The following is an 11,802-nucleotide window of genomic DNA, read 5'->3' on the forward strand; positions in this document are numbered from 1 at the left end:
CTTTAATATGCTTCTAATGCCCATATGACGTAGAGGGTGTCTTCAGATTAAGTTGATTTGACATGTGAAGTTGACTGATTGCAAGTCATTTTTGTATCCAATCTTCAGGATTCGTGATCAGAATGAATGATAAGGGGCATTCTTATCTATTGAGGTGTGTGTGTGTGCGTGTGCGTGTATTAGTTTCTTTTTGTGTTTTGAACAATTACAAAATGAATATTTGATTGGTAGGGTTTGAACTCTATTCCCCATGGGGAATGTGCCTGGAGCTTTTTGAAAATTCCTTTACTGTTGTCTGTCTTTGCTGTGCTTTTGGACTATTTATACAGTATATTGAATATGCAATCTCATGTGTTTATATTTATTTGAATATCCAGTTTTATTTAGGCTATGCATACTATTATCAGTCTGATGCACTTTGACTGGACTGTTTGACTGGACTGGTATTAGTCCATGAAGGACCCTTACAAGGTGTGGGTCACTTGGAAATAAGGCTTTTTCTTCAGTGACCAATGAGTACATTTTAAATGACGCTTATTTTTATAGTAGCCCTCCATCTGGTCACAGAGAGCTATATATCTTGCGCCATTTCTATGCATGCCTTTTGTGTCTTTTACTTGACTTTTGTGATGAACACAGGCCCTGCGGAGTGCTGTGAAATGGATACTTATAGGCTTCAGTGCCCCACCCAGCATTAGCCCTTACAAACCTGACATGCAGAACACATGACTGAGTGGGCTAGTGCTTGGTGATCGAGTACGGCAGCTCTAAGTCTTTACATGCTGATTCAGTGGTGTGATGTGAGGCCCATTCACACTACAGTTTAATGTCCATACAGGCCATGTTATCTACTTCACTGAGTATGCTTCTGTGGGTTTCCTTGTAACCTCTTTATGGCAAAATCTGTTAAACCTCCCTATAAAACCAAATAGCATTCATAAAACATCATTTTCATGAAACAGTGTAATTAAAAAACCTAAATAGACAACACAGAGTTGATTTGATTTGCTCCCATGATCACAACTGAGAAGGGAACTGTTTTTTTTAATCATAACATAAACCAATAATACTGAATTTGAAGGTCTGCTTGTTAACTGCTTATAAACATAGATTGACATTAAATTATGCAAGCACATAAGGCCTGTTGATCATGATTACAGGTCCTCATAATAATTGGTTTATCTTTATATTACTTGTTAATGTTAATGAACAGCATTATAAGTTATAGACTTAAAAGCAGTTTATAAGCAGATCTTCAAATACAGTGGCACGTATAAACCCATACCCAACAATATTCAGCCAGCAGTTGTGTATTGGAAATTTTCCACCCTGCTTTTATAAAGGGAAAAAACTGTGCCCTGACTCTCAGCTAATCTAGTTATGAAGCTTGTAAAGAGGCAGTGCCATTGCACCACTAAATCCATGTAAATCCTGTGTGGCGAGGAAGCATTGTACATGCGCTGTGTGTGTACAACCAGGAACTACAAGCTGAAGGAACCCCATCCCCCTTCCCTCCCTTTTTTCTGTTCTTTGCTCTCCCTTGACCTCTGATCTAGTTTGCGGCAAGCGGTCACTACCAGCCCCAGGAGTGGCACTACTCCCACGTCCACAACGCCATCCTGGGGCCGTTCGGAGAGCTGATGACAGAGGACGATCTCATCCGCATCGAAAAGCAGATCGAGAACCTGCAGGTCATGCACAAGGTCACAGAGGTGGAGAAGGAGCTGGAAGAGCTTGAGCGAGAGCTTCAGCAGCTCCTGCCTGTGTCTGCTGCCCTCAACCAGGAGCACTTCTCTGTCAACCCCAAGCAAGTCCATGGGCAGGCCGAAGATCTACCGGCCTGGTGCAGCAAGATCTCCACTTTGCTCAAAAGCATGGCCATCCTCCTTGCCACCCTTGGGGGCAAAGAGATAGATATCTTGGAGTTAATGTCTCCTGGGTATGCTCAAGAACAAGCAAAAAACAATATGGCGGGCCAGTCGAGCCCAGCAGGGTCCATTGCCTCAGGGGTTATCGGACGATCCCAGTCCTTCTCCACCAGAGAGGAGGTGGAGAAAGAGATCAAACAGTGTGGCGTTTCTGTAAAGAACCTGAAGGCCAACTATGAGATTCAGAATCAGTCACAGTTTACCGATGACAACATGAACAGGGTATACAAGCGCAAGAGGTCTCTTCCAGTTGTGAGCGGGTCCAGTTTTTGCTTGACTGAAGCCATCCAGTCTCCTAGCAATGGAGTCTTGCCTCCAGTACAAGAATCGCACATGTCTCTGGTGGAGGAACCTATAATCATGCCATCTTATGCTCCTGTCACATACGCTTCCTCTGAGGTGGTCCAACAATCAGATCTAGATCAATTCAACCAGGTTTTGTCTGCAGACCCCATACTGAACAACGATCAGCTGACCCGAAGCCTGGAGGTGCAAACTGACCTGAGCTACGTCCAGGAGTGCATCGAGATGAGGAAGGAGAGGATTGTGTTCCTGTTCCTGGAACACTGGCGGAAGTACACCCTTTCTGAGTCCTACAGGCCCAAGTACCCCGGCAGACGGCCAAGTCACCTGGGAGTAGGGCTGGATGACTATAACCAGTTCAGTGCTGAGATGGGCGAGGACATGCGGAGTGAGGACGACAGGCTCCTCCTCTTCATGAAGTCAAGGCAGGTGGTGGGGAACTTGATTGGACATTGGAGGACCATCATGAGCCAGGTTCCTACTCGTCAAATCAGACGACTCAGCCGTGCCCAGATGATCTACTGGCCGGAGCACTTCCTGCCACACATCAATGGTGCACCAGTCAGCTACGACAGCTTGACCCTTGACCTTTTCATGTTGGGGTACTTCCAGCTGCTGGAGATGAACATGTCCCGTGGCGAGCGCAAGTTCCGGCACTTGTTGTGCTATGAAATGTTCGACCGCCTCGGCAGCCATAAATGGGAGGTTATTCGCCAGTTTCACCGCAATGTTATGGAAGAGATTGAGCTAGGTAAGAGGGATTGGGCAGACAGCTTTGAGGACATAAAGCAGAAGTACTTTGGGGACTCAGTTGATGGGGGAGGGATGATGACTGCCTCCCTACTCTCCATGTCTCCCGACATGCCCATAGTACCGGTCCAAGGGCCACCACTTACAGTGCCTGCACATCCTACTCACCAATCAGGAACTACACCATTATTGCCTTCCACTGCTGTGCAGAATAGTGTCCAGGCCACTGCTCAGGACAATGCTCAACATGCAGAGGAGAGTACTGTGCAGGACACCATTCAAGAGGATGTAAAGTCTGCTGTGCAGAATCCAGTGAATGAACTTGTGCAGGACCCTATGCAGTTCACCAAGGAAAGTGCAGCACAGGAGAGTGTTAGAAATGACATAGTGCAGAACACTGTAAAAGATACCGTCCAGGAAACTGTTCAGGACTCAACAGTGAAGGTGAAGCCAGAAGACTCAGGACAGAGTGTTGGGCAGGGTGCAGTGGAAGAAGTTCCACCTGTAACGGTTCAGGTCACCATTAAAACGCCTGAAGAGCCCAACGAGGACTCCATCAAGCTGATCTATGAGTTGAAAGAGTTCAGCAACGAGGAGATCATCAGATACATTGACCGCAGCTTTGCATTCTGGAAGGAAAAGGAAGCAGAATTATTTGATATCTGAAGAGGACAAGCAGCAGCTATGTGAATGGCCCTTTATGCAAATGGATTAAACATGCTTGGATAAAGCAGACAGGAAAACCGTGAGAGACAGGGTCATGGGAACTAGCCTCCTCAAAGTATGTTAGCCAGAGACAGCTAATCTATGCTTTAGCTTTGAGGCCTCAGGTAACAGTGACATCATTGCAGTCATGAAAAGAGCATTCAGTATGCGATTGGATGTGTGGCTGTCAAAGCACTTTATTATTTGCATATCAATGTATGAGAAAAATACTTATGTCAGATGGAATATTGAATTTGCTTCAAGCATTAATTCAAGCATTGTGCATTAACTCGTCTATGGAGCAAATACTGTCTTTTTTCTGTTGGTTTGCTGAGGTAGTTCGATGTTGCTTTGAAATAGAATGACAGGCCTTAATTAAAGAAGTGAAATGGAAGTTATGCTGAAACAACTAATAGAAAAACCTGGAATAGTTGGACATTAAATGTATTGTGTTAGGTGGGTAGTCATCAATAAATAATACAGCATAGTATATTCAGTCAGACTGTCCATATTCACATATGCTAATGCAAGTTGTGAAACATAATTTGATGTTATATGAATGATGTTGAAAATGGCAAACCTTTACAATTGTAAAAAGGAGCAAGAGTGGGGGGGTATGCAAGTACATTTAGGGTGTGTAAATGTGAAATGTCCTAATGCTCACGTTATTGAGCGCTTCTTTAAAAAAAAATAGAATGGACCACCAAGCCTACAGAGCTCTGAAACGTGCAGCTAATATAAGCATTGTGTTTACAGTTTCTTGTACGTTTTCTTGTCTGAGTAACAAGCGTTTGATTCGTCTTCGAGAAACAGTTACCAGAACCGAACACTAGTAAATCAGAAAAGAAAATATATAAGAAACAGTAAGCTTATGTGTACCACTGTTTGATCAGAATAAGACTTGTGATTGGCCGAGAAGCATTCAAAGCTGTGATAACGATACAACGATATTAATAATGATAATGTCACAGTTGAATCACCTGTGATGATAATCATACACCACAGAAGATTTGTTTATTATGTTCCCTTGACAACGTTTGTAATTTGGGGAAATATATTTCTCAGCGCAGGGCAGAAACCACCGCAATCTATCACAAATTAAATACTTAAAGGTCCAGCATGTAGTTTTGCGTGTTGCTGCCCCAGCTGGCCACACTGAACATTTGAAAACGTGCATATGCAACGTTTCTAATAGGGCCAAACATGTGCATATCCTTGTAAACAAACCAAACATGAAATAGGCACAAAGGCCTAGGACCAGATTTTAGAAAACGCTTTGTTTGGACTAATACACCCTTTTCACTGAATGTTCTTCATCATGTTATCTAGCCTTTATGGCTACCAATATATCATGGCCATTTAGCACTATTTTAAAGCTAAAATGTACATACTGGACCTTTTAAAGCATTGTCCACTGTGCATTGTGTCTAACTCTCCCTACCATGACAATATTGACGATAAATCATGGCCTCTTTGGCATTATTATTTAAATGAACTATTAGAAAAAATACTGGTGCGAAACATGAATGAGGATTTTCGGCTTAAACCAGAAGTAAGTTCACAGACTACATTTTGACTAAACCACATCCCGGTCATCCTGGTCCTCAGCCATCAGGCTTACACATGTAATACCTTACATGCTGATTGTTGCATGAGCTCTAAGACGAAGAAAGTAGGTCTCCAGTGTTGGGTTCAAAGTGTTTAAGGTTACTCAGTGGCTCACATGCTATCGTCTTTCCCCAGTCTGTGACCTTATCAAGATGTACTGTACTGTATGCACAGTACTGCATACAATGTGTTATTTTCAGTGTGGATAAAAAGCAATAATGAAGAACAGTTATTGCGCGGTTTATGTTCAGTGAAAATAAACATGATTTTGTTACATAACTCTCACAGACTGATATATTAGCAAACATTTGATCATTCATTAGAACCATTAGCATTCTTGTTGTAATTATTGACCATTCTCTTGGTAAAGTGCAAACAAAAATCACCACTCTTTTTTTATTAACATTTAGCCGAGTTTTAATTTGATAGAAGTTTTTGTTGATCATTTGCTAACATTTTTTTGCATTTAAATGTGTGTGTTTCTGGATTTTTTTTTTTTTCATTTATTTAATAAATTGTTGTAATCAATAAAGTTTGCAAAGTTACTCTACACCAAATATCCACTCTTTCCGCAGTTTTCAACAGCACAGGTTTTGAGGGTGGTGAGGTCCTCTTGCTTTGTTAAAGAGCTTTTTAGAGTCATAGTCAATTGTGCTGCTGAGAAGGGCTTATTAAGAATGTCACTGAAAGAAATGCAATGTACAGAGCTGTCAAGATCTCTTATTGTACCTGATAGAGACATCATGCCCAAGCCCTTCAAAGCCTACTCCTCATAGATTTGCAAAGGTCATGCAAGGATCCCCACACCCATATTTAGCTCCTTCATTGAAGCTAACATTTGATCTGGAGTCAGGATAACCAAGACCAAGTTGTCCATACACAATATACATCTTTCTACCTAATACACATCATGGAGCAGTCAATGACGATATTCCATGACTTGTAGACTGATAATCTGCCATGGCGGCCATGACAGACTAGACACATCTTATCATTGCGTATTTTCCCTAATGTCCAGATCTCATCCCGACTCCAGTGCAAATAACCCTCTTAGCCTCCCCCGCTGTCATGCTAGCAGTGGCTTACTGAAGCTGTAAGGAGGTTACACTGGTGGACAACTTCTGATCTACTTTCAGCAGTCGCAGGCGGTCTCTTGGTAACCATAGAGATGGCTCTATACATAGATTTGAGTACAGGTTGGAGTCAAGATTGTAGACGTACTGTTGACACGGTTGAGAGGTCTACCTTTTCCAGAAGACCATTGAAGCCATATCACCTTCAGACAAATATTGATCATTAATTTAAAGAGATGGAATCAAATGAGGAAATGATCTACCTATTGAAGCGAACAAATATTTGATAAATCGAGGAAATACCCAAGTGTAACATTATAATGCACATTTAGAAGATTTCATGAGACAATTCCCTTCATTCATAGTGTTCATAGGGTCAGAATTTCTACACAGTTTGAGTTCCTGTTCCTCACACAAGAAGGGAAGTGTGTGTGTGTGTGTGTGTGTGTATGTGTGTGTGTGTGTGTGTGTGTGTGTGCCTGCGTGCGTGCGTGCGTGCGTGTGGGTATGTGTGTGTTTTCATAGATAAAATGGATCGGGTTCTTTGGATTTTACCTTAGTCAAGTAGCAGGACTGATGGAAGATTGTGAGGTAGGCCATGTAAATCTAAGTGGATCATGTCATTGTACTGGTAACATTAAACTTGCTCCGATTCACTTTTCTACGGTTAGGGTTATCTCCTTATCTATCAATTGACATCTTGATTCGTTTTTTTTTTTCCCATTCTAAAATTCCCTGGGGAGTCATTAAAAATGCAATGTGTAGATACACTTACCTGGATACCATTGGCTGGGACCAGCAAAATGCTTTGGTGAGGGGAATGTGAAGGGTAATGTATCTGCAGTCAGGTGGAGATGAGAAATCCAAGATGGCTCCCCTCTCTCTCTGCTCCACCTCCAATTACGACCTGAAAGAGGGAAGAGGATTATGTTTCAGGTGTGTGTGTGTGTGTGTGTGTGTGTGTGTGTGTGTGTGTGTGTGTGTGTGTGTGTGTGTGTGTGTGTGTGTGTTCGCTGTTTGCTCTCCTCTACCTGTCTGGGATGAACTGGAACTGTAAGAAAGCATTATGTCAGACTTAGAACTCTGTTTGGTGTAGTCTTGTATGCATAGTATAGCCTGGTTGCCAGATCTGTTTTTTATTTAGCCAGTCCCTTAGTCTTTGCCATGCCAGATATATGTCTGGCAAGACAAAGACAAAGCAATTATCTAAAGCGGAAACAGATATGGCTAAAAGACTGTGACTTGTCTATAGGCAACTGCCTAAGAATCCTAAAATCTGAGCTTTTAGGTCAGTGAGATGAGTGAAATCATTGAGTGGATCCTGTGGTGTTTCATCATAAAGGATAAAAGACAAGAGTCTTTGGATGTCCAGTTGGATGACTGCATTGGAGTGGGGTCAGATAGCCAGGTGACTGGAGTGTTAAGAAAGGGGCAGAGGCCCGCATTAACAGTGTGGCTCCTTTCTGACAGTTCTGTTTCTTTCCCCCCCTACAGGCAGATGAGGAGACACAACGCCTGGCATCTATGCCAGCCTGGCGGAGGGATATCATGAAGAAGAAAATAGACGAAGAGAAGTGAGTGACAGGCAGTGCCACCCTCCCATCCTCCGAACAGGGGCCAGGGTCTTCACTGTCACTCCTCTTCTGCTCCTTGATTTGTCCTATCTTCTTCTGCCCATTTAATCATTTTTTTCTGATATGTCTGTGTGTCTGTCTTTTTTTCCGTCTGTTTTTATAAGTTTATTGTCTTTGGACGTTGATCTGTCTTGTCTTTTTCCAGTGCTGTCTAAGTTGAATTGATTCCAAAGTCATGCCTTTTTTGATATTCAGAATATGTACATATATAACCATGAATTTCTCTCCCATTGCTGTTTTATTCATTTCACACATAGAATAGTGTGCATTCATACTGTAATTATAAAATTTCTCTCTGTGCTTACCTTCTCCGGGTCGGGCAGGGAACAGAAAAGGTAAAAAAATAAGATACTATCGTCTGTTTTATATGAACATCATGTTTAGCCATTTCTGAATATGTACCATTGTCAATGTAAACACAAAATGAAAGAAAATACGAATTTGAATTTGAGAGTAAGATCCCCATCTGCTGGTCCATAATGATATGATGAATGATATAAAAAAAATAATACAGTATGATAAAACTAAATACATGCTGCATGTCTGCCTGGAATTTAATGAAGCAGAATCAATGTTCTATGAGAGATAATTGTCATAGAATATTCTTAGATGAAAGCTTCCCATTGCCGGTTCAGAAAAATTTGAAGCAGGCATTGCATTATTGCGTACTCATATCAGCCACCTACTAATTGATCCTCTTTAATTTACCACCCTGATGTAAAAACCTCTGGCCCAATCTATAGGTCAATCACCTAATTACAACACACAAGGATCATGCTGATGCCTTGTGCTCTCCTTCCCCCCTCCTTATTGGTGCATTCAGAAAAGAAGATGAGCAGGTGAAGATGGCCAAGGAGAGCGAGGAGAAGACGGAGCTGGAGCGACTACGGACCCTGGGTTACGACGAGACCAAGCTGGCGCCCTGGCAACGGCAGATCATCCTGAAGAAAGGGGACATGGGCAAATAGTAGAAACCTCTGGGTGGCACCTCCCAGTTCCTGGCCCCTACCCCCAACTCCCTCCCTTGGCCTTCTTCAAACCTTCCTCCCCCCCAACCCCCTCCACACCCCCCACACCCCATCACCACACCCCACCGCCCCCAAGTCACCCCTCATCCAACTCCCACCTTCCAGGACCATGCCACCTCCCAGCATGCTTTGCAGGTTGGCCAGCCCTGAAACAGAATGGCCCGTACCCAAGGTCTCGTGGACACAAACTATGTTATAGCGTAACATTCAAAAGACTGCATTAGCATGTCGAATAGATGCTCTGCTCTTTTTCTGTCAAAACATTTGCTAAAACTGTACGTATCAGAACTGTATGAGGACCTTTCGTCCTGAATCATATATACCTACACTAGCTTCACTTACTTCACTTGATGTTATTTAACATAATTGTGCACTTTGCTCGGTACTCAAACTTGCTCGGTACTCCTTGTTCATTGGTCTTATGGGGCCTTGTGGGAATTGTAGTTTTTGAGGGATAACAGTCTTGGCATGTCTATGATCTGGGTTCCCTGCATCTGCTGCACTCACTAATACATTAGTGCTCTAAACCTATAACAGTTATGCTGCTATGTTTGCCTCAAGGATGGAAAGTGTCATGATCAACAGACGCTACAGCTTTTTGACTTGGAGCAAATACATACTGTATCATCATCTCCATTGACAGCTATAATTATATGATACAATTGGGCCATTCATTAAAGCAATGCTATTCCTCATTGAGCTCTGTTTTTAAGAGATGAAACAAGTTTTAACTGAACTGTGAGAAATGTAATGCTTTGAAGTAAGCAAAATACATCCAAACGGAAATGTACGTGGGTCCCATTGCATTGTGTCTTTATTTGACATTCCACATGAATATCATATAGTTCTCAAATGCAACCATTAAACGATTGGGTTTCATGTTGTCATTGAAAACTTGACTTAAAGTAATACCTTGTATTATATCTATAATTATCCACATATTAAGCATACAGCCTAACATGTCAAATGCATTTACCAATATAATGTCCTTGAATGTTAAGTTATCATGGTGAATGTCTTGTGTATTTTTGTTATGTAAGGATCAGAATGAAAGCACTGCTCAACATTTCACAATCATGCCAAGAACCATGGGTTCCACTTAAAAATGAATGACCACTTTTAAAGCTTTATTAAGCTTTTAAAAAAATACTTAATTAGGTCTACATAAATGCTTCACAAATAATGTTTAAGTAAACTGACACTATCTAAAGGGTGTTTTAACAAGTCCTTTGATTTTGTGCTTTGCTAAATGTATTTTCCACCTTTACACAGCATGACATTTGCTTATAAGTGATTTGTAAAGTTTCTCTGTAGGCCTTATAAAAGGTTTATGAAGGGTTCATAAAGCCCTCAAGGTGGTAATTCATTAAAAGCAGGACAGAACCATGCACCTTCAAAAAAGAACACAGCAAAATCAGATGAGTTCATATAAGTGTTTAGTTAGAAAGTGATCTGTAAACTAATAAGAGTACAATCATACCAGATATCACATCTGCTCACATACTGAATATTGCAAAAGAACAGAAAATTCATCAATTACTTCTGTGTCCTATATCTGGTTTGTCCCAGTAACACAGGAAGTAAATCTTTCATGAGAAGATCTCCTTACCAGCTGAAGAGAGTGCTTTCTGTCTGAGAGAACTCAAGTCCTTGTGGACGCTCTTACCTTGTGCTTTGCAGTCTACTCTGAGGCAAGATATTAAATAGTCCCATTCAATAATGTTGTCCTAGTTTAACTGACAAAACCATATGTTAACCATAGAAAAATGTCAGCTATCATTGCTTATTGTTTTGTTAGTTATATAAGATTCAGTCCATTTGCAGGTTTTTATTTTTGCCTTGGTTTCACAAATAACAATTCTGGGCAAATATTTCATTGTCGTGGGACCAAACTATCATGGTAACTTGGATATCTTAGAAATGACCATAGAGACACATTGCAGGCGTTTGTAGGATGGTCGACTGTGCACTATGTTGTGTCTAGTTATTGGACCTCAGAAATGTGCCGGATGTGTCTTTCTGAATGTGTATATAAATATAATACTGTATGGGCGGTCCCCAATATCAGAAAATGTGCTATAGGTTTACGTCATATATTTTTGGTGTACATTTTTGCCGCAAATGTATCAAACAAATACATAATATATTATGAAATGCATTCCCTCCTTGAGAAATCAGTTGGAAATATTCAATTAACTTCATTGGATGCCATACTTATGTTGAAATTTAAAACTATGTAATCGTCATTGCCATTAGAAGATTTTCTATACATAAAGACCTTATATAGTAACCCAATACGTTGTTGTTTTATTGTTCCAATATTACTTGATCTTACAGTTCTCAGCCTTGCTTACATAGAATGTTGGCTCATTAATGTACAACTATATTTTCAGACTGTCAAACGGAATTAAATAAATCTTTAATCACAACATTTGTAGAATATGCTTGAATCAACAATCCGTCAAATATTCTTTGTTCCACCTCTTTTTACGTGCAATGTGTCGACACTAACACTGGAGGGCGTCATGCAATATAAATCCTCTTGATGTTGGAAGGGTTTTTTGGGTATGAAATCCGTCTGGAAAATGTTTAGAGCACATTCCTATATTATGGCCTTTATGAAAAAACGACACAGTGTATACGACGTACTAATACTACGGTATTAGGCTAGTAGATCAGGTGAAATGTTTTAAGTTATGATTTATAACATGAGCTGAAACAAACGAGGAACTGTACATGTTGTTATCTCGTATTGTTCTATTGTTTGGATTGT

General features: G+C 41.0%; 2 protein-coding genes across 2 annotated transcripts in view; both read left to right on the forward strand.

Moving 5' to 3' along the window:
- Positions 1–11,416, forward strand: part of espn (espin) — a gene marked incomplete at its 5' end in the record, with an annotated part of 47,101 nt that extends 35,685 nt beyond the window's left edge. The window contains 3 exons of the mRNA XM_083674938.1: positions 7,862–7,941; positions 8,316–8,336; positions 8,825–11,416. Of these exons, the coding sequence (XP_083531064.1) occupies positions 7,862–7,941; positions 8,316–8,336; positions 8,825–8,969 (246 nt within the window). The 3' untranslated portion in view covers positions 8,970–11,416. The remainder of the gene's footprint in view (positions 1–7,861; positions 7,942–8,315; positions 8,337–8,824) is intronic.
- Positions 454–3,647, forward strand: LOC310808819 (espin-like protein; the record flags this gene model as incomplete). Its single annotated transcript, XM_083675920.1, has 2 exons — positions 454–471; positions 1,557–3,647. The coding sequence occupies 2 exons, from the start codon at positions 454–456 to the stop codon at positions 3,645–3,647; spliced, it is 2,109 nt and encodes a 702-aa protein (XP_083532046.1).
- Positions 11,417–11,802: the final 386 nt, after the last annotated feature.

This window comes from Argentina silus, assembly GCF_951799395.1.
Source record: "Argentina silus genome assembly, chromosome: 8".
In the NCBI taxonomy this organism is placed as follows: Eukaryota; Metazoa; Chordata; class Actinopteri; order Argentiniformes; family Argentinidae; genus Argentina; species Argentina silus.